Raw genomic sequence first — 22,907 nt, forward strand, 5'->3', positions numbered from 1 at the left:
TTAGGGCATTTCTGATTTATTGGGATAGAGACAGTAGAGATTGACAGGAAGGATGGGTGAGAGAGGAGGGATGACATGCAGGATATGTCGATGGCCGGAATCGAACCAGGGACCTTGCGATGATATGGTATGCACCTTAGTGTGCCAATGAGCACCCCCCAAAGATATCATTGACATGGATCAGATGTTCCCACTTTCTAATATGGTATTTACATAGGCAGTATTATTATTTGCAACAGTTAGAAACAGTTTAGTGATCTTGAACACAACCCCTGTTGAATTTCCTGTTGCATTTCTTTCCTGTCACATGGTTGCTGTGTGGACATGGAGCTGAAATGGAACACAATTTGTGCCTTTAAAGCCAAGTATACATAAAGTTCAATTTCAGCTTGAGTTTCAATGGAATAGGGTAAGCATTAGCCTTTGTTATACAAACAGTGATTACATTGCTAAGTAGCCTAGCGATTGGCAGCTAAGTGTCTCAGTAGGGATGTAGGCCAGGGGAGGCTGGTAGAGGTAGAAATCGGAGGACAGGCTCATTGGAATGAGGAATGATATCAATAGGGTTCATTGTAATGCATGGATGAAGAATGATATCAAACGTGTGTTTGGTACCATTCCTCCTTCCATTCCATGCATTACAATGAGCCCTTTTGATACCAGTCCTTATTCCATTCCATGCATTACAATGAGCCTGTCCTCTGATTTCTGCCTCCACTGATGTAGGCCTATTCTTCAAGTCATAATAGTTCAGTGAAAGACAGTCCGATCAGAATGCAAAATTAGACATGTCCTGTGATGATTTCAGGAAATCCACTGCTCATGGTTTGAGCCAAAATGGCGCCTGCAGTGCCGAGGCGGTGACCTTGTTGTCACCACTGAAGTGGCCTTCAGCTTGGTGGCCATTCTCCATTGCTCTAATGAAAGGTTATGATGCAACATGGATGATGTGTCTCGGAGGAGACTACAGACTCCCAGTCCCTTTGTTAGAGATCGTACTCTGTGCACCTGTATCAGCTGCAGCTGTCACTGTGTGTGTGTGTGTGTGTGTGTGTGTGTGTGTGTGTGTGTGTGTGGATGTTGCACACCAGACACAACCACGATGCTTGTGATCTCTGTGCATAAAACACACAGCTGCAGACATCTTTAAAAATGGAAAGCCTCAATGAGCATCATCATGTATCACTGCTTTCATTGGACAACGCTTTTCCGCTAATTTTTTTTATTCCTTGAACGTGAGCTTGATGATGATGATGTAGACTCTACCTTCACACTAACCCCCATGGTGGTCTCGTCACTACGGCAACCAGGGTGTTGCATCGCTGCCAGCAGCAACAGAGGTGGACAAAGGGGGAGGAGAGAGAAAAGGTGTGTGTGTGTGTGGTTGAGGGGAAGAGTGTTGGAAGGAGGAAAGCAAGCAAACAAGCAAAACCAGGCAGAAGGTAGGTAGAGAGGGAGGGAGAGAGGGAGGAGGGGAAAAAAGACAGAGGGAGAAAGATGGGAGAGAGAGAGATTGTCATTGTTGCTGAACAGTGTCCCTCCAGGGCAGTCAGTGGTATTGCAGGCCTGTCTGTGCTCCAGATTCAGGAGAGGAACCCTGCCACTAGGTGTGTTTACGGACACATCCAACCCTCTGCCTGTGTCTCCTCCTCCACAGACATACAATCTCTGAGCTGGGCTGTACCTGTACATTCAGCTCATGCCTCTTTTGTAAGGCGAAGTGCTGTTGACCTATCGCCTACTTTTCTTTCACCTGTGATACCTTGCTAGCAGGGGAGCCTGGTGGAGGTAGAAATCGGAGGATTGTGTTTCCATGCATTACGATGAGCCCGTCCTTCCGATTTCTACCTCCACCAGGCTCCACTGCTTGCTAGGTATACATCGACCACCATGACCTATTCTTCCTGTGTGTCACGTTTGGCTTCTCCTGATTGTCTTTGTTTGTGTGTGTGTGCAGGTGGTTGCCTAAGCGATGGACGGGGAGACGGAGCCCAGCAGACCTTCAGTAGAGGAGGGGAGCCCCGCCCTCGCCACGGAGGAGGAAGAGGAAGAGGAGGAGGAGGAGCTTATGGAAGTTACCGCCACCTCCTCAGAGCAGACCACACCGCCTGTGGGAGCTGAGGTAGATGCCGTTGCCTTGACAACGGAGGAGACGCCGGCACCGGGGGCTTCGGAGGACAATGATAACGACGACGACGTAGTGCTGCTGGGGGAGGAGGCGGGCCCGGCCCCTCCCTCGGGGAAACAGCCCACCTCAGCTGTCACGCCCCCTCCAGCGGACACCACCACCACCCCCACAGACTGCACTGAGCTTGGCGCCACGGCGACCGTTACCACAGGGACCTCCATGGGAACCACATCAGCCACCTCCAAGAACCTGAGCCCCCCCATCGCCCTGACGACGACCCCCAAAGGCCCAAGCGAGACCATCGTCATCGATGACGAGGAGGAACACAACGAGCACAAAGACTCTTCCTCTTCCTTGGTCACGCCCCCCCTGAGCAGCACAGACCCTGACTCGGAGATAAAGATCGCCAGTGTCACTACATTGGGTCACGCCTCTGCAGAGGGAGCTTCTGTCGTCACCATGGCAACAACCGAGCCGATCCCAGTCCCGGAACCCCAGGGTGGGGACATGAACCTGATGATCACCAGTGTGACATCACTGCACGGCGGGGCTGTGGGTGGGGTCGGGGGCGAGGCGGGGGGGCAGGGGCAGGGGGAGGGGGTGGAGGAGGAGAACGGACTACTGCAGATCAGCAACACCTTCAGTCTGAACCCCGAGGCCCAGACCTCCATCAGCAGCAGGCCCCCTGTGACCTTTAACCCCGGGAGGGTTAACAACACAGCCAGCCAGCCGGTTCAGAACGGAGAGACAGGGACGCATCAGAGGCCAGGTAATACAGACACACACACACACACACACACACACACCTAGGCCAGGTAATACAGACACACACACATACACACCTAGGCCAGGTAATACAGACACACACACACCTAGGCCAAGTAATACAGACACACACATCTTGGTTCTGTCCTACACACACACACACACCTCATGACCAGGGGAGGCTGGTGGAGGCAGAAATGTGTATGATACCATTCCTCATTCCATAGCATTACAATGAGCCTGTCCTCCCATTTCTACCTCCACCAGCCTCCCCAGCTCATGACCAAGACAGTGTGACCATCAGCACTTGTTTTTTCACATCACTGTAAACATGCCAGAGCTTTGTCTCCTAGGAGACAGGGCCCTGATTTTTCTCTCTACCTTGACTGAAGGAACACAGCTTTGTGTGTGTCTGTGTGTGTGTGTGTGTCTGTGTGTCTGTTTTCCTCCTGCCACAGATTCCTGGATCTCCCAGTCAGCCTCGTTCCCCCGTAACCAGAAGCAGACAGGGGTGGACTCCCCGTCTCCGGCCGCCTCCCTGCCCAAGCCGCCCGTCGGCCAGTCTTCCTCAGGCTCCCAGCAGCCCCCGCGCACCGTCAAGGTGACCTGCGCCAACTGTAAGAAGCCTCTGAAGAAAGGCCAGACGGCCTACCAGCGCAAAGGCTCCACCCACCTGTTCTGTTCCACCCTCTGCCTCTCCGCCTTCTCACACAAGCCCACCCCCAAGAAGAACTGCACCATGTGCAAAAAGTAAGGCCGGGGTTTGGACGGACTGGATTTGATGTTATGGTTTCTCTTACTGTGATTGAATGGTTGGAGATGTATCTGTGTTTGTGAGATATCACTTTATTACTGTGTGTGTGTGTGTGTGTGTGTGTGTGTGTGTGTGTGTGTGTGTGTGTGTGTGTGTGTGTGTGTGATACGTGTTGGGTTATGCACTATTCATTACTTTAATCTTGTGTTTGAGAGAGAGAGAGAGAGATACAGTACGTGTTTGGATATATGTAACATGTTACCTAATTCTAATGTGTGTGTTCCAGGGACATTACTACTATGAAGGGTACCATCGTGGCCCAGGTGGACTCCAGTGAGTCCTTCCAGGAGTTCTGCAGTACAGGCTGTCTGGGAGCCTACGAGAACAAACAGAACCCTCCCAAGTCTACTCTCAAAACCAAGTGCACCGTCTGTGGCAAGCTCACTGAGGTCCATCTGAGCACACACTCATCACACACACTGCATCTCACACACACTCCATCTCACATACTCCTCCCAGTCCCAGTCCCGGACCCCTACCCCCTTGCCCATAGCCCCGACCCCCTATGCACTTGTCGAGCTCTGAAGGGATCTTCTAGTAGTTATCAAGATGGAGATATTTTCACCATATAGCTACATACACCTATCCGATCCTCTCAGATGTCCACAAGTGCATAGGCTATAGGGACAAGGCGTTGAGTTGCGGTAGGGCAGCGCTCCTCTCCAGCATGGCTGTCTAGGGCACAGTCAGTATTTCATCCGCTGTGCCCAGGCCTTCAGCACCGTGTCCATGGTTACCGCATTGGAAAACAGTTGGCATCAAAATGGAGGGTGATTCTCGACTCACAATGGAGCTTTTATAAGGATGCAAAAAAACAACAACAACACCACCACCAGCCTGCACCAGCTCGATCTCAATCTCTGCCATTGTGTTAGTTCATGTAATTGATTTCCTTAGTGTGTGTTTGCATCTATACTCCTCCTCTGATGCCAGCGTTCGGTCTAGTGGTAGAGCTACCTACCGTCTCCGGTCTACACGTTGCCCCCACAGACAGGGGCAACCAAACCCCAGCCCACCTACTCCTGCCTCCCCTCCATGTACCCTCTATTGCACACCTTTCTCAATAAGATAACAACACAACTTGAAAAGAGTGAAAGAACAGTATACATACAGTGGGGGAAATAATTATTTGATCCCCTGCTGATTTTGTTAGTTTGCCCGATTACAAAGAAATGAGCGGTCTATAATTTTTATGGTACTTTTAGTTTAACAAATGGAGACAGAATATCAACAAAGAAGTCCAGAAAAAACACATTATATAAAGTTATAAATTAATTTGCATTTGATCGAAGGAAATAAGTATTTGATCCCCTACAAACCAGCAAGAATTCTGGCTCATACAGACTGGTTATATGCCCATGAGGCACACAGATTAGTCCTGTCACTTTAGGAAAAGTACTCCTAATCTCTGCTTGTTATGGGTATAAAAGACACCTGTCAATAGAATCAATCTCTTCCGTTCCAACCTCTCCACCACCATGGGCAAGACCAAAGAACATTCAAAGGACATCAGGGTAAGAGTTGTAGACCTGCACAAGGCTGGAATGGGCTACAAGACCATCAGCAAGAAGCTTGGTGAGAAGGAGACAACTGTTGGTGCAATTATTAGAAAATGGAAGAAATACAAAATAACCATCAATCGCCTTCGGCCTTGCGCTCCATGCAAGATCTTGCCTCGTGGAGTAAGGATGATCATGAGAAGGGTGAGGGATCAGCCCAGAACTACACAGGAGGAGCTTGGTAATGATCTCAAGGCAGCTGGGACCACAGTCACCAAGAAAACCATTGGTAACACACTACACCGTAATGGATTGAAATCCTGCAGTGCCTGCAAGGTCCCCCTGCTCAAGAAGGCACATGTACAGGCCCATCTGAAGTTTGCCAATGAACACCTACATGATTCAGAGAAGGCTTGGGAGAAGGTGATGTGGTCAGATGAGACCAAAATTGAACTCTTTGGCATAAATTCGACTCTTCGTGTTTGGAGGGAGAGAAATGCTGAATGCTACAATCCCAAGAACACCATCCCCACCGTCAAACACGGAGGTGGAAACATTATGCTTTGGGGTTGTTTCTCTGCTAAGGGTACAGGATGACTTCACTGCATTGAGGGGCCAATGGACGGGGCCATGTACCATAAGATCTTGGACGAGAACCTCCTTCCCTCAGCCAGAGCACTGAGGATGGGTCGTGGATGGGTCTTCCAGCATGACAATGACCCAAAACATACAGCCAAGGCAACAAAGGAGTGGCTCAAGAAGAAGCACACTAAGGTCATGGAGTGGCCTAGCTAGTCTCCAGACCTTAATCCTATAGAAAATTTGTGGAGGGAGCTGAAGCTTCGAGTTGCCAAGCAAAAGCCTTGAAACCTTCAGGTTTTGTAGAGGATCTGTAAAGAGGAGTGGACCAAAATCCCTCCTGAGATGTGTGCAAACCTGGTGACCAACTATAAGAAACGTCTGACTTCTGTGCTTGCCAGCAATGGTTCTTCCACTAAGTACTAAGTCATGTTTTGCTTGGGGATCAAATACTTATTTCCTTCGATCAAATGCAAATGATTTTATAACTTTATATAATGTGTTTTTTCTGGACTTCTTTGTTGATATTCTGTCTCTATTTGTTAAAATAAAAGTACCATAAAAATTATAGACCACTCATTTCTTTGTAATCGGGCAAACTAACAAAATCATCAGGGGATCAAATAATTATTTCCCCCACTGTATGTGTGTTTTAATATAACCCCCCCCCCCCCCCCCCCATCTCTCTTTTTTCCTCTCCAAACAGATCCGGCACGAGGTGAGCTTCAAGAACGTCACGCACAAGATCTGCAGCGACGTGTGTTTCAACCGGTACCGCATGGCCAACGGTCTGATCATGAACTGCTGCGAGCAGTGTGGCGACTACCTGCCCAGCCGAGCGTCCGCCAACCACTACCTGCTAGTCAACGGCCAGCACAAACGCTTCTGCTGCCAGAACTGCGTCAAGGATTACAAGCAGGTAACACGGCCAGACCCCTCCCTCCTTTCCTAGGCAGTCTAAGTTTAGAATATGGGGAGGGGTTAGCTGATCCTTGGTCTGTGATTAGGCCGGGGGGGGGGGGGGGGGGGCGGCTGGTGGAGGCAGAAATCGGAGAGCATGTGTGTTTGATACCATTCCTTGTTGCATTCCATGCGCTTACAATGAGCCCGTCCTCCGATTTCTGCCTCCAACAGCCTCCCCTGCCCTAGTCACGGATTTGGGATCTCCTGACCCTCCCCAAATTCTACACGTAACCATTAACACAGCCAGACTGCCCCTCCAACCCCCCCTACCCTCCTCCCTCTCCCCTCCCCGGCAGTCTGTTATTCTATCAGTGTAGGATGAAGTTATGGTGTAAGCCAGGAGATAATTTTGTTTATTTAACTATTTCAAAACCAATCATAATCACACACAATATAAAAAAACATGTACATGAATGAAATCATCCATGAATCCATGAATTATTTCCATCGTGGTCCTCTAGGCACCTTCACCGTCGGGGGATGCTGTCCTGCTGGTAAAGTATTCCAATCAGTGACTCATCTAGACCTGGAAAACCAGCTGGAGAGCGAGGACTTGAGTTGCCTACCCCTTGTGTACATCACTGTGGTTCAATATGGTTTCTTCATAAAGTATATCATTCTATTTGCCCTATGCATTCTATGTGATGATGGTTGTCCACAGTAGATAATAGTTTTACCCCCTCAGGGGTTTCTGAAGATCTTCTCTCCTTCCCTCCATCCCTCGTTCATCTCCCAGGCCAACAGTAAGCCGGTGAGCTGTACGGGCTGTAAGGTCATGGTCAGGCCAGGTGACATCACTCAGTGCGTCGGGACCGGGGGCGTCATGGAGCCCTACTGCTCTACAGCCTGCATGAACAAGACCAAGATCGCCAGCGTCACCTCCATCCTCAGTGAGTGTCTTCTGAACAACAGGTTCCCATTTTGTGTGTGTCTGTGTGTCTGTGTGTGTCTGTGTGTCTGTGTGTCTGTGTGTGTGTGTGTGTGTGTGTGTGTGTGTGTGTGTGTGTGTGTGTGTGTGTGTGTGTGTGTTCTAACGGGTATAACCTCTCTGCAGACTCAGAGCCCACATGTCACTTCTGTAAGAGGACTTCGTTACCTCAGTACCAGGCTACACTGTCTGAGGGGAACATCTTAAACTTCTGCAGCTCACAGTGTGTCACCAAGTTCCAGGTACATCACAACCTCCTCTATCTCTTAGTCCTTCTCCGTCTCCTGGCAGTCTAAGTGTTGACAAAAGTGGTGCGATCAGTTGTACTGTGGTTGTTTGGCTGCGTCTCTGTAATCGTTCTGTAATTTCGTTAAGTTTTTCAGTTCAAATAAGCTCTTAATAAATTGGTATTCCAATACTCCACTTAGGCTGTTAGAATTGACTTTCGCTTTTACCAGAGCGTTCTGAGCAACACTACAGAGAAGGACCTCTTAACTAAAGGGACTTTATCTGTTTTCCTGCAGCTCAAGGAAATGTTTCCTTCGCTTTCTCTCTCTTTAGAACGCCACCATTCAAACAGCGACCAATGGACAGGCCCCTCTCTCCACCAATAACAACAGCATCCAGCTCAAATGTAATTACTGCCGAGGAGCGTTCAGCCTCAAGCCTCAGACTCTGGACTGGGAGGTAAATGCACTTAAGTGTCATCTCTGTCTCAAGTTTGTTTGTTTGTAAGTAGCCCTCACTGTTCGTATTGTCCTCTTTTGAGGACCTACTTTGAGTCCTTCGCTAATGCCCTAATGTCTCATGTCTTGTATTATTCATGTCTTGTATGTATTAATCAGTAAGGGTGTCGTGTGAAGCCAGGTACATACACAACAGCTGAGATGCGATGGTTTTAGACGGTTCTTTTTAAAAAAATGTTTTATATATATATGTTTTTAGGGCATTTCTGCTTTATTGGGATAGAGACAGTAGAGATTGACAGGAAGGATGGGAGAGGGAGAGGAGGGATGACATGCAAGACAGGTCGAGGGTCGGAATCGAACCAGGAACCTTGCGATTACGTGGTAAGCGCATTAGTGTGCTACGCCACTAAGCGCCCCCCCTAGAATGCTTAATTGTTATAGAACGCCTCATGTCGGCTTGTTGGCGTTTCCAAGATACATCTTGTCAAATTTTCGCTTTCAGTCTTGAGACCAGACGGAGCTGTAACAGCAATTCTGTTGGCAGTTAGCTTGTTATAACTAGCTCTCTAGCTGGTTTGATCACTTGGCTAGCGTTAGCAACCATTTGTTGTTGTTTCAATGAGGGAGTTTTGGCGAGCTAGCAAGATCATTTTAGTCGCATTATTTTCATTTAATTTCATTTTCTTGTGATCAAAGCTGAGTTTCTGCATCTTATCACGAAATTCGGAAACCGGGCGGCCTCGTCTTGTCTTTGGCCGTTGTATGTGTACTTGGCTGAAGTTGTGTAATAGTTTTAGCAATAAAGAAGCTCATTCTATAAAGTTAGATTTGTCCTCAGAGTATTTGAGATATCTGTTCATTAAAGCACTTTGGTTGGACTGTGAGAGACTACATTTACACCCTGCCTTAAAATGCTTCCTGTATCCAGATACTGTCCACATCCTGGTTGTGTCCATATGACAGGTGTAAATAGAAAAAAGACACATTGATATTGGATCACAATCCAGTCTGTGAAACCACCTCCGGAGGTGGGCAAGCTTGCGTTGTGGCTGCAGAGCGGACATGTGTTAATGCAATCCGGACACACAGAGGTCATTAATCACATCCTGTTCAACTTGGTTTCAATTAGACACATGACCTTGAGCTGTGATACAGGAACATTTAGACGAACCCTGGCAAGGCAGACACAGAAGTCAGATAAATGGGCCTATTTAAATACAAGGTGGAAATGCAAGCTGGCCAGATCGGCTCTTTATCAGATCTTGCGTGATCCGATCACGGGACGCATGTTTTAATGCGAGGTGTGAATGGGGTTCAGGTAGTTCCAGCTTGTTGTTGTCGTCGCAGGAAAAGGTATACCAGTTCTGCAGTAAGACGTGCTGCGAGGACTACAAGAAGCTGCACTGCATCGTCACCTTCTGCGAGTACTGTCAGGAGGAGAAGACGCTCCACGAGACCGTCAAGTTCTCCGGCGTCAAGAGACCCTTCTGCAGCGAAGGTCGGTCATCTTTCCCTCTTCATCTGTGTCGGTGTCCTGTGGTTCAGGGGAGGCTGGTGGAATTTGAAATCGGAGGACTTGAGGTTGTGCACTTTCATGCCTGTTTCACAGGTATAAATCAATCCAGGTATAAATCAATCCAGGTATAAATCAAAAATCAGCTTCAACTGTCGTCATGCAGAAGCATAATTATGCACCCCTGCTTTAGAGCCTTTAGGGTTGACAGGATTCCATTCCATGCATTACAATGAGCCCGTCCTCCGATTTCTATCTCCACCAGCCTCCCCTGTGTCATATGTATAGGAGATTAATGATGAGTGAATGCCTAAGTCGATCACTTGCTCTGAACTGATATTTGCCCACGTCCCATATTTCTCCATGGACTTGCCTTGTTCTGACACTAGGTGGCAGACTTTCACTAGATAAGATCTGAATTGACTTACTGTCTGTCATGGACTGGCCATCGAGATGATGTCATATAAACGCTGTTGCCTACTGCTAGAACCAAGTCATATATTCCAATCAGGCAATATTTGTTGACATACGCAAAATGTAGGTTGTTCATCTTATTTGTATCTTAAATTAGTTTCTGTCTTGGTTTCTCCCCTCACAGGCTGTAAGCTGCTGTTCAAGCAGGACTTTGCCAAGCGGCTGGGTCTGAAGTGTGTCAGCTGCAACCACTGCACTCAGCTGTGCAAGAGGGGCGTGACCCGCCAGATGGGCGGAGTCAGCAGGGACTTCTGCAGTGAAACCTGCGCCAAGAAGTTCCATGACTGGTACTACAAGGTGAGAGCAGAACAGAGCTTCCCCCTGAGATGGTAGGTGCTAAATGGGATCCTTGGGACGACCCAAATCTGACATCAACTCATTGAAGTTAAGATTTAAAACTCGTCAGGTTAGGGGTTAGGGTTTAAAGTAGGGTCTTCCCAAGGATCCCACTTGGCGTCTACAATCTGAGACTGTCTCACTGTGGAAATACCTCATCCCTCAGTCAGTGAGATGATAGGGGTTTTGTACCAATCGATGATGAGCCTGTCTTGGGGTAACCTCGTCCCCAGACTATTGCGCATATAAGCCTGGAATAACAACAACTCACACCTGGCCTTAGCGGGAGTGAATTTACTGAGGAAAGTATTTTTTATTATTTGATTTCAGCGAATCACATGGCTGTGAGGCGCATCTCCGAATCAGAAACAGGAGCAAGACTAGTGTTGGGGTTATATGCCTCTAAAGCAGGGGTGCATAATTATGCTTCCGCATGACTACAGTTGAAGCTGATTTTTGATTTATACCTGGATTGATTTATACCTGGGAAATAGGCATGAAAGTGCACAACCTCAAGTGCTAAATACAAAGGGAAACCAACAGGACCACAGAACTCATACAGGCCTGAGTAGATCACACCACCTCCAGCTCTACAAAGTCTGTGTTTTCACCTGCCCTTCCTCTGGTGTCCACCAGGCGGCTCGTTGCGACTGCTGTAAGGTGCAGGGGAACCTGACGGAGTCGGTGCAATGGAGGGCAGAGATGAAGCACTTCTGTGACCAGCAGTGTCTCCTACGTTTCTACTGCCAGCAAAACGAACCGAACCTGAATACGCAGAAGGGCCCTGAGAACACAACCCTCGGTACTGTGCGTGTGTGCCTGCGTGCGTGTGTGCCTGCATGCGCGCGTGTGTGTGTGGATGGATGGTTATTCACTTCTTTATACAGCGTTTTCAAGTGCATCAGTGTAGTTGATTCATTGTGAACTCCATATTTTCCATTGGCAGGCTTTGGAGTGCAAACGGATGGCAAAATCACGGTGAGTGCGGTGAAGTGCCCAGAAAAGCTATTCAAATTCTATGCTTAGAAGAACCCCCATTGTCTTGGCGTATGAAAGTCATATCAAATCATTCCACTGATGTGATGTGATATATCATGCCTGACTGAACTCGTCTCCCAACCTGTCCGCCAGATGTTGACCCAGGGTCCGGTGTCGTACGCTGGAGGAGGGATCATGAAGGACGTGAAGAACAAAGCGGTGCTCTGCAAGCCCCTCACTCTGACCAAGGCCACCTACTGCAAACCACACATGCAGAGCAAGCCCGTACAGACAGGTACGCCCTAAAGGACGGCCTACGCAGGGGAGGGCTGGTGGAGGAAGAAATCGGAGGACGGGGCTCACTGTAATGCATGGAACGCAATCAGGAATGTTTGACGCCGTTCCATGCATTACAATGAGCCCGTCCTCCGATTTCTACCTCCACCAGCCCTCCCCTGGGCCTTGCAGTAGCTAGTTACCTCCTGGAAATGATTAGCTGCTACATCAATGTATTATTACTACTTAAGGAGGTAGACTTTTAAATATAGTATTCAAATTGAGCATGAGCGTGACAAAGGGGGATTAAGGGTCTGATCAGCTATCTCAAATTGGGATGTTTTAGCACTTTCTGCTGTTTTTGAGTTTGAATATCCTGTGCACTCCACTAAGTGTCTGCTCCTGTGTTTGGGTCTCCAGATGAGGACGACGGAGTGAAGAGAGAGTACATCCCCATCCCCATCCCCGTCCCCGTCTTCATCCCAGTACCCATGAACCTCTACTCCCAGCTCACGCCCATGCCCATGACGCTCCCCATTCCGGTAAGAGACGGACACAGACGCTGTTATACAGACGCCACATCAGGGGAGGCTGGTGGAGGTTGAAATCATCAGAGGACTGACATATTGTGATGAATGGAATGAGGAGTGGTATCAAACACGCGTGTTTGATACCATTCCTCATTCCGTTCCATGCATTACAATGAGCCTCCAATTTCTACTTCCACCAGCCTCCACTGCACCACATCTAGGGCTAGTCTAATCTTAGAGACTTCATCACATCTTTAATGGAGATTTTAACTGGGCATATTGGCTTTTGTTCCAGCCCAGCATTCAGTTACAACTCATTCAGATAATCAACTCCTCATCTGGACCTTGGTTAGATGAATCCTGTGTGTCAGTGCAGGACTGGAACAAAGCCTTTACCACCCAGTAGCTGTTTATGACCACGGTTGGTGCCCACTGGCATAATGGTTCATATAATAATGCTTTGTTTATTTCTAAGGCGCTTTCTTATATCGATTTGAGTTATGAACAGAGTCGTTAAACAAACCGTGGTTTGGAACTACAGCCTACAGTAAACACACGTACTAATGTCGGCAGGGGTTAGAATCTGCTCCATGCTCCGCTGACACAACTCGCCCTCTTCACGTTCCTGTCACTCTACACTGACTCTATCCAATACAAATACAAAACACATCAATATCAGTATCCTCCACACTGTGACGACAACAACAACAGCAACAACAACAACAACCCAACCAATCTCCTCTACCCGTCCCTGCCTACCTGTGTCGGTCCAGGTGCCCGTGCCCGTGTTCCTGCCCACCACGCTGCAGGGGGCGGAGCAGATCGTCCAGACCATCGATGAGCTCAAGGCCAAGGTGCCCTCTGACCCCCTGGAGGCTGACATCATCGCCATTGCCGACATGATCGCTGATGAGGATCAGAAGCCAGGTACGTAGCTCACCTCTCTCATCTTGACCGTTATTGTTTTTCTACCTCCACAGCTTTATATGCAGCTGTATGTAGAGGCTTGAACAGGTGTGTGCTTTGAGGTGTTCTTTTGAGACTGAAAAGTGAGAGTCTTATTATGGTAGCTGATAAAGTTAAGATGGGTTGGTTTGTTGGTTATTTTAGGGCTTTTTGTCTACATGAACTGAAAAACCCACAACCCTGAAACCTCCATGTCGCATTATCAGTGTTGCATGTCTGCGTGTGTTTCACCGTACCAGACATCAAGTGTATGACGGCGAAGAGTGAAAGGGGAGAGGGAGATGTCAGTCGCTCCAGCTCCAGCAGCAGCTCTGAAGAGGAGGAGGAGGAGGAGGAGAAGTATGAACCAGACCTGGATCTGGAGGAGGACCATCCTCAAGGTAACGACCAACGGAGAGATTATTAAGATCTTATCTATAGAAACAAAATGAGGAGATCGGACATGGTCCCTCAGACCACGGTAATTTGGCTAGTACACCAAAAGATCTTTTAATAAGTAATTGCCATGGTAAAGTCATCTTTTAATAAGTAATTGCCATGGTAATCATTATTGCTGCATGTGTAGAGCACAGAGAGCAGCTACAAATTTAGAGGCGGCACCATAGCAACTAAGCATCATTTGACTGAACATTCCAATGTCAGTTGAGTTGTTTATATAAAGCTGTAAACTAAAACTTCAAAATGGTACACCGAAAGGTGGCTTTAGATTGGTGCAAACCACACATGCAGGATGTTAGAATGTTGATTTGAATGGGCATGTCCGTCCTACTCATTCTATTTCTATGGTCCTACCGCTCTGACTCTGGTTGCGTTGTCATGTTCAGTAGCCACAGTGTTTGCAACGGCAAACGTACATCTCGTTTTCTCATAGGACAAAATCCAGTTAGTCCCCTCCCCCCGTGCCACTCCTTTTCAAAACGTTTCGTGCCTGCTGAACATGACCCAGGTTCCTCGTCTTCATTGCAGTCGTTATATTCAGATGATCAGATCTCACATCATCTGGAGAATTGTTTTCAACATGCCAGGAGCCCCATCCTTATGATATAGGAATCTGCTGATCTGATCTGATCTGCCTGACTGCTACAAAGACAACCTGGAATGTAACCTACTTCTTTTTTTTTTTAAGGTGATGTTCTCTTTGGTGGACAATTGTGTCTTATCAGATCCCCCTCCCTCATCAGACCCCCCTCCCTCATCAGACCCCCTCCCTCACTCTCTGTACAGTAAAGAGGGCCTTAAGCAATACCATCTGGTCACATGGGTGTTTTTTATGGAACTGTACAGTAAGTCAGTTTAACATTCCTCTGTGGTTATTTCTGGCCTGGTCGTCCCTCCTATCGGACAGCAGGATTTGTGTTGGTGTATTTATATATACAAGTGGATTCTGAAGGCCGCGGTTGCACAGGGACCGAACAGAGCAAGGGAGTGACTCGTGGTTTAGTAGAGTATTACTTGATTCATTTTTAATCAATCAATTAATTAATTAAAATAAATGTATTTACAGCAGCAGGCATACACACGACCACATGTAAAAACAAACAAGAAATATCAAAACACAGTAAACAAACAATCAACACAAGACTTGGAACCGGTTGGGTAATGGTACTGCAGCTGTCAGGACCAGTAGCTGATATTCACATCCCTCGATTTCCCATCTCACTGACTGGGACACCAAGCACAGCTCAGCCCAGCACACCCCAGGCCAGTTCAGCCCAGCTAACTTCAGTTCAGCTTGGTTCTCTTTAGCTCAGTCTAGAGCAATGGGTACGGGTACGTGTCCAATGATGATAACTTATTGCTGTTCACATCCTGAAACTTGGTGTTGACTATTGGAATATGAGGACACTCCCCAATCTCTAGTACTGAGATGAACTCCTATGAATAGTTTTTATTTTAGCTGCTGGAAGATCACTCATGGAGGTAGAAATCGGGGCGGGCTCATTGTAGTACATGGAATGAGGAATGTTATAAAACGTGTGTCGGGGCGCTTAGCGGCGTAGCACACTAATGCGCATGCCACATAATCGCAAGGTTCCTGGTTCGATTCCGACCCTCGACATATCCTGCATGTCATCCCTCCTCTCTCTCACCCATCCTTCCTGTCGGTCTCTAATGTCTCTATCCCAATAAAGCAGAAATGCCCTAAAAACATATTTTTAAAATAATAAAAAAAAACATGTGTCAAATATTCCGTTCCATGCATTACAATAATGCCTCCCCTTAACTCATCGTACATATCCTCTATTGGTTATTTGTGTTAACTCTCGCCCGTTTGTTTGTTTGTCTCGACCCAGCACAGTCTAACCTGTCCTGTCTGTGTCCTTTAACAGCCCTGGCCCCAGACCCTGTCCCAGCGCTGGACGGTCCTGACGCGGAGATGGGCTTCAGCTTACCCCCCGTCCTAGCAGAGGAGGAGAAGGAGGAGGTGCCTCGACCCAGGGTCAGGAGAAAGGTACAACACACACCAAAGGTCTGACACTGACAGGAGACTAGATAGGACTAGGCAGTATGATGATGAGTCTTCGGCCATATTGCTTTCTCCTATCTTGTCCTTTTCAGTACAGTGCACACGTTGTGACCTCTTGACCAGTAGTGATCCAGCAGAAGCTTGTCCGATGATTAGAACTCCTATTGCTGTTCACATTCTGAAACTCTGTGATTGGTATTTGTTTATATGAGGACAAATAAATCATGCTGGTGATGTCACGCAGATAAACATCTCATAGTAGAGTGGATGAGGCCTATCAACCTCCCATTAACCACAGTAAAGGCTTCTGTAAGAAGGTTTGATGCCTTTTCTGTACATTTGATTGATTAATAAATCATTAATAAATAATTAGCATCAGAGCAAGAGTGTGCGGCTCTTTCTTTCTGTTAAGTTCTGCACCTCACCAAACCATGGTGTGCGTTTTATTGTTTGTTTGTTTTTTTCCTTGTTGAACTTTAACCACTGTCTTTATTGCGAACGAACACTCTTATCAATATATTTGGTATGACTGTTTCAGGGACACAAGAGGCGAGCGGTCGAGGGAGATTCCTCTCCCCCCTCCCCCCTCTCTCCCCCCTCGCCAGACGGTCCCGCGGAGGGACGCTCGCTACCCCTGAGGGCTCGCTACGGCGTCAACGCCTGGAAACGATGGGCGCTGTCCCCTCCGGACCAATCAGACGACACCAAAGGGAAGGACGGCCCCAAACCAGGTGTGTGAGCTCACCTGAGTGAACAATAATGAAGCTGACAGATTTCAGTTCTGATCTTAACTGTCATACTCAGTTTCACTCTTATTATATTATATTATTGGGTTGAAAGATCAATTCCATTGAAGTGTGTGTGTGTGTGTGTGTGTGTGTGTGTGTGTGTGTGTGTGTGTGTAACCTCATCTTGCTGCGTGCTCCCTAGTTTCGCCGGCCCGGTCGAAGAGCAACCTGCTCTCTCTGAGCGCGGCGGAGCTCAGCCTCGCTATGTCCAGATTCGTCCGCGAGGTGAGGCGGCCCAACGGGGAACGTTACGCTCCCGACAGCGTCCTCTACCTCTGCATGGGCATCCAGCAGGTCAGTCCCAGGGGAGAGGGGGATGAGGGAAGAAGGAAGAGAGGGAGGGTGGGTGGGTGGGTGGGTGTACGAGAAGAAAAGGGAATGTGGGTGCTTCTCTGTTTGGGTTTCCTCTCCTCTGTCACACCCTGTCTGGACTGTTTTGGACCCCTAGCCCTATTCTTTCCCTTGTTCACAGAACTGACAGAACTGGAGAGGTCAAAGAATTATGTTGGGACGGATATAGAACCAGGCTCTCTCTCTGTGTGTGTGTGTGTGTGTGTGTGTGTGTGTGTGTGTGTGTGTGTGTGTGTGTGTGTGTGTGTGTGTGTGTGTGTGTGTGTGTGTGTGTGTGTGTGTGTGTGTGTCTCTCTCTCTCTGCCTGCATGCATGAAAGGACGGGGCTATTAATGCCTCAGGCAGCGTGAGGTGTGTGTGATGAGACTCAGGATTGGACAGGACAGCGGAGTCAGTCAGGCTGGCTGCTGATGTCATAGCCCTCTGCCGAAGGGCAGCCGGCGGTCTGAGAGACGGGGGTGGGGGGGGGGGGGGAGGACTTGGTTACATTGATGCATTTGCGGTGTAACCGTGGCAACGTGGCACGGCTTGGTGCATCGTATCTCATTGGTGTTTTTGAAGATCGGCATTTCCCCTGTCCCACCAGGCCTATATAGTCTAGTAGTCTTGACAAGATGGCCCTGTGTGTATTGTTGATGAATGTGTGTGGTGTTGTCTGTGGTTGTTCGCTGTAACTCTGGATCCCTGTCCCTCCCCGCCGGTCATTATCACCACACTGTGATGGCTGCTCTGGCTGAAGCCTGGCTCTGGCTGGGGGAGAGAGAGTGCTGTGAAGTGGATTCTCCCCTCCCCCCGAGACCCCTCCGTTTCTTAGATCGCATAGCAGCAGAATCATCCTCTCTGAGTCGTGGCCAATGATTTATTACTTCTTGCTGTTCACATTCTGAAACTTGGTGTTGACTGCTGAAATATGAGGACACTACAATCTCTGTTGAACTTTAAAACTAAGATTCACTCCTGTGAGAGGTTTCCATCTGTCTGAAACATCACTGATAACACACGCACACACACACACACACACACACACACCCTCTTGGGGACTCGTTAACTTTTGTCTGTCTGACTATTTCTTTGTTTATGTTTTTTTTTGTTTTGTTGTTGTTTTATAGCATCTTCAGGCCAAAGGGAGGAAGGACGACCTCTTCGCTGACCCCTGCTACCACCGGTTTGGGGAGGAGCTGAACAAGGTCCTGAAGGGCTGGCAGCCTAGTGTGCTTCCAGATGGTAAATACCTCACACACTGGATTCATACCAGGGGAGGCTGGTGGAGGTAGAAATCGCAGGGTGGGCTCATTGTGATGCATGGAATGGAATGAGGAAAGGTATCAAACGTGTTGATTCCATTCCATGCATTCCTATCGTCCTATCGTAGTTATTGTCCTTGTCCAAGTTATAGGGTTAGTTTTAGTCCTGGAAAGGGATATCTTCAGCTTCGACAAGCCCCTTCAATGTGAGGGGGGGGAAAAGTGTCCAATGATTAGAACTCTTCTGCTGTTCACATCCTGAAACACAGTGATTGCTCTTTATTATGATATGAGGACACTATAGATATCAATCTGAGATGTTGGTTCACAGGGACAGTGTTGAGGGAGAGGGAAGGAGACACAGGTAGTGTGCTTCGTACCGCCATTCAATGCAGTAGAGGCTGGTGGAGGACGGGCTCATTGTAAAGCATGGAATGGAATGAGGAATGGTATCAAACACGTGTGTTTACAATGACCCCTTCCTCAGATTTCTCCCTCCACCAGCCTCTCCTGAGATCTTGACACCTGTGTCTGCACCCAATCCAAAAAACAAATAGAAAACAGTGGCCCATGTCTACAATCATCAATGCCCATGTCTACAGTCATCAATGCCCCCCCTCCCTTCCCAGGTTCTCTGTGGGGCCGTGTGGAGGAGCAGAGCCTGTGGAGCTGTAACCAGCTGGGGGAACAGAGCCCCGCTGCGCTGCTGCGCTCCCTGGTCTATCTCAACACCAAACACTTTGGGCTGCGCACCATGGAGCAGCACCTGCGTGTCTCCTTCAGCAACGTCTACGGCCCCGACACCATCGACCCCCTCACCCAGGAGACCACCGTCTGCATCTGCATCCCCTCCATATCACAGGAACACCACAGTGAGTCTGACACACACACACACACATATAGATAGATAGATAGTGTATGTGTGTGTGTATATATAGATAGATAGTGTGTATATACACACACGCACACACAAACACACCCATGCAAGAATGCATGTATGCACACGCGCACACACACACATTTCTCAGAAGTTTCCTCAGTGAAGAGTTTGTTGTGGTCAGATCACACAGCAGCAGAGCAGAATCATCCTCTCTGAGTTGTGTCCAATGATTATAATTTATTGCTGTTCACATCCTGAAACTTGGTGTTGACTATTGAAATATGAGGACACTCTGCAAACTCTACATTACTAGGACTGAATTGATGAGAGCCATTTATAGGTTTTAATCTGTCTGAAACTTAACCCCCCCCCCCCCACACACACACACACACACACTCAATCACACTTTAATTTGCATCTTAAAGTGCCAGCTACAAAGAACAAATCAACTCTTTATTTGTCTAATTGCTGTGTATTTCTTCCAGCACAAACAGGGTCTAGGAAGCGGAAGCGTAAAGAGGACGGCGGCGACCCAGACTATGACCCGGACGACGGGTCGGGCAGCACCACACACTGTCCTGTCAAGAAGCACGAGTGTCGGCTATATGAACTCTACCGTTCCAAGTGGTGAGTCATCCTGCGACTACACTTTATCAACTCGAGTTAGTTCACTACATTTTATTCGTCCTCAAGAGGCCACTTTTAAAGGAAGTGCGCTATGAAAGTCTGTGTGTCACGAACTGCAGAATGTAAACAGAGAAAGAAAAAAAACACTCGTCATTTTTAGAGGCATGCGTCAGCGGTATGAGAAAGAAACTCGGCGCATTCTCTGATTTATGGTTAATTCCGCTGGAGACTCAATTGGCCTTGCATACAAGCTTAGCAAACCTTGGGCCCAATCAGAACGACTTTACCGTTCGTTACCTACCGCTCAGATTTACTGTGTTCGCAATCGTCACGGTGACGTGTGTCTCCAGTTCTGTTTACATTCTGCAGTTTGTGACGTACAGACTTTCGTAGCGCGTTAACATGCGGACAACACGTAAGAAGGAGGATAGAGCAGCAGAGCAGCATCATCCTCTCGGAGTCGTGTCCAATGATTTATAATTTATTGCTGTTCACATCCTGAAACTTGGTGTTGACTATTGAAATATGAGGACACTCCGCAAACTCTACATTACTAGGACTGAATTGATGAGAGCCATTTATAGGTTTTAATCTGTCTGACGTTCCAGTACCACGACATATACGATAGGTCAAGAAGAGGGCAGGATAGATACTCGCACACAACAACATTGGGACAGCGTTTGACACCTTACCCTATTTACTCCCTCAAGTGGTCATTGAAAACCTTAATGGACGTCCCCTAAGAGGTTCTCAATTGTCTAGGACTCAGTTTCCCCACACTGCATTGCACTCATTTCTCTTTCACTCTCTCCCTCCCTCCCTCCCTCCCTCCTTCCTTCCCTCCCCCTCTTCCTGGGAGCAGTCCTGCGTCAGTGAGGCAGCGTGCAGATGTCTTCTACGTGAAGCCGTTAGGGACAAAAAACCCTGACAGCCCGGTATGGTTCAGCTCCGCCCCTCTGGAGCGCAGCATCCTAGAGAGCCTCCTCACCCGCGTCCTCCTGGTCAAGGACATCTACAGGGAGAGCCAACAAAAGGAAGAGGAGGAGGGAGAGGAGGAGGAAGAGGAGGAGGAGGAGGGTGGTGGCGGCGGCGGGGAGTAGCATCCACTCGTCCTCCTTCAGCATTAGGTCCATCCTCAAACATTACAACGTGGGTGTCGTTCAGTGAGGGGGGGGGGCCTTCACAACGTTGCAGATAGAACTGTCATAGGTAGAGAGAGAACATGACGTGATTCCACGTTCTACTGTACGTTGTCAGAGGGGCACGTCTGTTCTACATTCTATAATTCTATCTGAACGTTCCGGTACCTTGAGCCCCTGCTGAACGTTCTGCCTCTGGAGTTGTTGCATTCCCACCCCCATCACACCATTACCCCACCCACAACAACTGATCTCAGGCCAGCTGTGAGCTCACAGTGGATGTCAGGTTCGGAGGGACTGCACGCGCCCAGAGCTGATTGGAGGACGGTGGCCCAAGAGGAATGACTCTGGGAATAGTTATTATTATTTTTATTAGGGGAGACGTTGGCGTGTAGTGTGTAAAAGCAAACCCACAAACTGCTGCTTTTCTTTTCATAGGGGAATTCTGTTCACGTGATGTAGCATTACTTACTAAAGCCCAGATTGGGTTGCTATATGAACTGTAAATATTACTGAAAGTAGGGGATGGGGTGGATGAAATAGGAAGAAGAGACATCCGTGTGAAAGACCCTCTGAATCCTCCTCAGCTTTTGACCCCCATAAGCCTTTAAAAAAAAAAAAAAAAAAAAAAAAAAAGACAACTTTTATTTATTGCAGTTGATTGATTGATTGGTCCTGGTTCAGTTGTATGTTCTTTTTACTAAGCTGGGATGGGGTGCGTGTTCGATTGTACCGTGTGTGCCATTTCTCCTCTCCTACGTTAAGAGCATTAAAGCTTGCTGCAGCCCTGGAGCTCTTGTGTGTCTCCCTTTTCTTGCTCATATCAGGGGGTGGTGTCTACAGGGGGTAGAAAGGGGCGCAGGACGGGTTACTGTACGTGCATTAAGGATATGATAGTTCTTTGCCCTAAGGCCTACAGTTCATTTGAAAGACTATATTTCTGTGTGGTTATGACTCTTATTTTTTATCCCCAGTGTTTCTTTGTGTTTTGTCTAATTTAAACTACGGTATGTTGATGATTTAGTTGAAAACGTAGCACTTGGTAACAGATGGCGTATTACTCACACAGCTGAGAAGTGACGTTCTGTTAACAAAGCATCCCTTGTCTGTATTGTAACTAGGATGGGACAAATATGTTACAGGATTAGCATTGTAAACATGACTGGTGTTTTCCCAAAGTGAATTCCCTATGTAAGACTCCATCATCAGGCATTCTAGTTACACTAGAGGCTCTACTTCAGTTATCCTTGAAACTTCCCGCCTTTTATTTATGTGGTTTAAAAACTCTTTTTTTTACTTTCATCCTTATGTTTTATTTGTATTGTTTTCTATCAATAAATTGCAAGCAAATACCTCGTTTTTACTTAGATTTTGTTTTCAAGTTTTGTTTATTTTGCCCCTGTCCTGCTTATTGACTTCCATTTAATGTCTGGAGACTAAGCAGCTTCCTTCTCAAAATGCATTGGAGGAGAACATCTATGGGGAGGAACCTTATATTTTCTCCCCCAATGAGGTTTGAGAAGGAAGTGAGAAAGGAGGAAGAGGTAAAGAGTACAGACTATTGGGACGCAACCAGAGGCTGTCAAGGCAAGGGAATGGCCCTGTCCACAAACCACCTCTAGCCCCAGCTCCCTGGACTCCCTGGAAGTAAAGATGGTGATAATTCCACTGAGCCTATCAGAGGGCAAGTGGAGCTTCTACCATCTTGCTTATACTTATTCAAGGTGTTCAGAACACACCAGTGTGATTGGAGTTGGTGCTAAAGGTTGTTTCTGGACACGACCAAGAAACAACAGCTTCTGCTGTGGCTGGCTCAAATGCCCAATGTGAATGTGCCTATCTGTAAAGTGAGTGAGTTTGTTCTGGTTCTGTAAATTGAATTGAAGATTGATGCAGTGTATAGGCTGACCTGCCAAAATGTTTAAATAAATAATTTCATTTCTTAGCAGACGCTTTCCTCTTTACAATGCAAC

The 22,907-nt window shown here is 47.7% G+C and overlaps 1 protein-coding gene across 3 annotated transcripts in view; it reads left to right on the forward strand.

Annotated features, from left to right (window-relative positions):
• Positions 1–22,907, forward strand: part of zmym2 (zinc finger, MYM-type 2) — a 113,889-nt gene that overhangs the window by 3,396 nt on the left and 87,586 nt on the right. For 2 of the 3 annotated variants that reach the window (XM_083681847.1, XM_083681846.1), the window contains exons 2-24: positions 1,958–2,897; positions 3,352–3,643; positions 3,934–4,096; positions 6,492–6,704; positions 7,210–7,242; positions 7,485–7,638; positions 7,803–7,918; positions 8,238–8,363; positions 9,713–9,863; positions 10,477–10,649; positions 11,325–11,490; positions 11,635–11,666; positions 11,820–11,961; positions 12,363–12,484; positions 13,246–13,399; positions 13,678–13,818; positions 15,769–15,890; positions 16,444–16,636; positions 16,836–16,987; positions 18,154–18,268; positions 18,918–19,160; positions 19,654–19,795; positions 20,658–22,286. In XM_083681847.1, the coding sequence (XP_083537973.1) occupies positions 1,973–2,897; positions 3,352–3,643; positions 3,934–4,096; positions 6,492–6,704; positions 7,210–7,242; positions 7,485–7,638; positions 7,803–7,918; positions 8,238–8,363; positions 9,713–9,863; positions 10,477–10,649; positions 11,325–11,490; positions 11,635–11,666; positions 11,820–11,961; positions 12,363–12,484; positions 13,246–13,399; positions 13,678–13,818; positions 15,769–15,890; positions 16,444–16,636; positions 16,836–16,987; positions 18,154–18,268; positions 18,918–19,160; positions 19,654–19,795; positions 20,658–20,895 (4,308 nt within the window). In that variant the 5' untranslated portion in view covers positions 1,958–1,972 and the 3' untranslated portion in view covers positions 20,896–22,286. Of the gene's footprint in view, positions 1–1,957; positions 2,898–3,351; positions 3,644–3,933; positions 4,097–6,491; positions 6,705–7,209; positions 7,243–7,484; positions 7,639–7,802; positions 7,919–8,237; positions 8,364–9,712; positions 9,864–10,476; positions 10,650–11,324; positions 11,491–11,634; positions 11,667–11,819; positions 11,962–12,362; positions 12,485–13,245; positions 13,400–13,677; positions 13,819–15,768; positions 15,891–16,443; positions 16,637–16,835; positions 16,988–18,153; positions 18,269–18,917; positions 19,161–19,653; positions 19,796–20,657; positions 22,287–22,907 lie in introns of those variants that run through there. The other variant, XR_014554538.1, reaches the window with a different exon arrangement.

This window comes from Argentina silus, assembly GCF_951799395.1.
Source record: "Argentina silus genome assembly, chromosome: 12".
In the NCBI taxonomy this organism is placed as follows: Eukaryota; Metazoa; Chordata; class Actinopteri; order Argentiniformes; family Argentinidae; genus Argentina; species Argentina silus.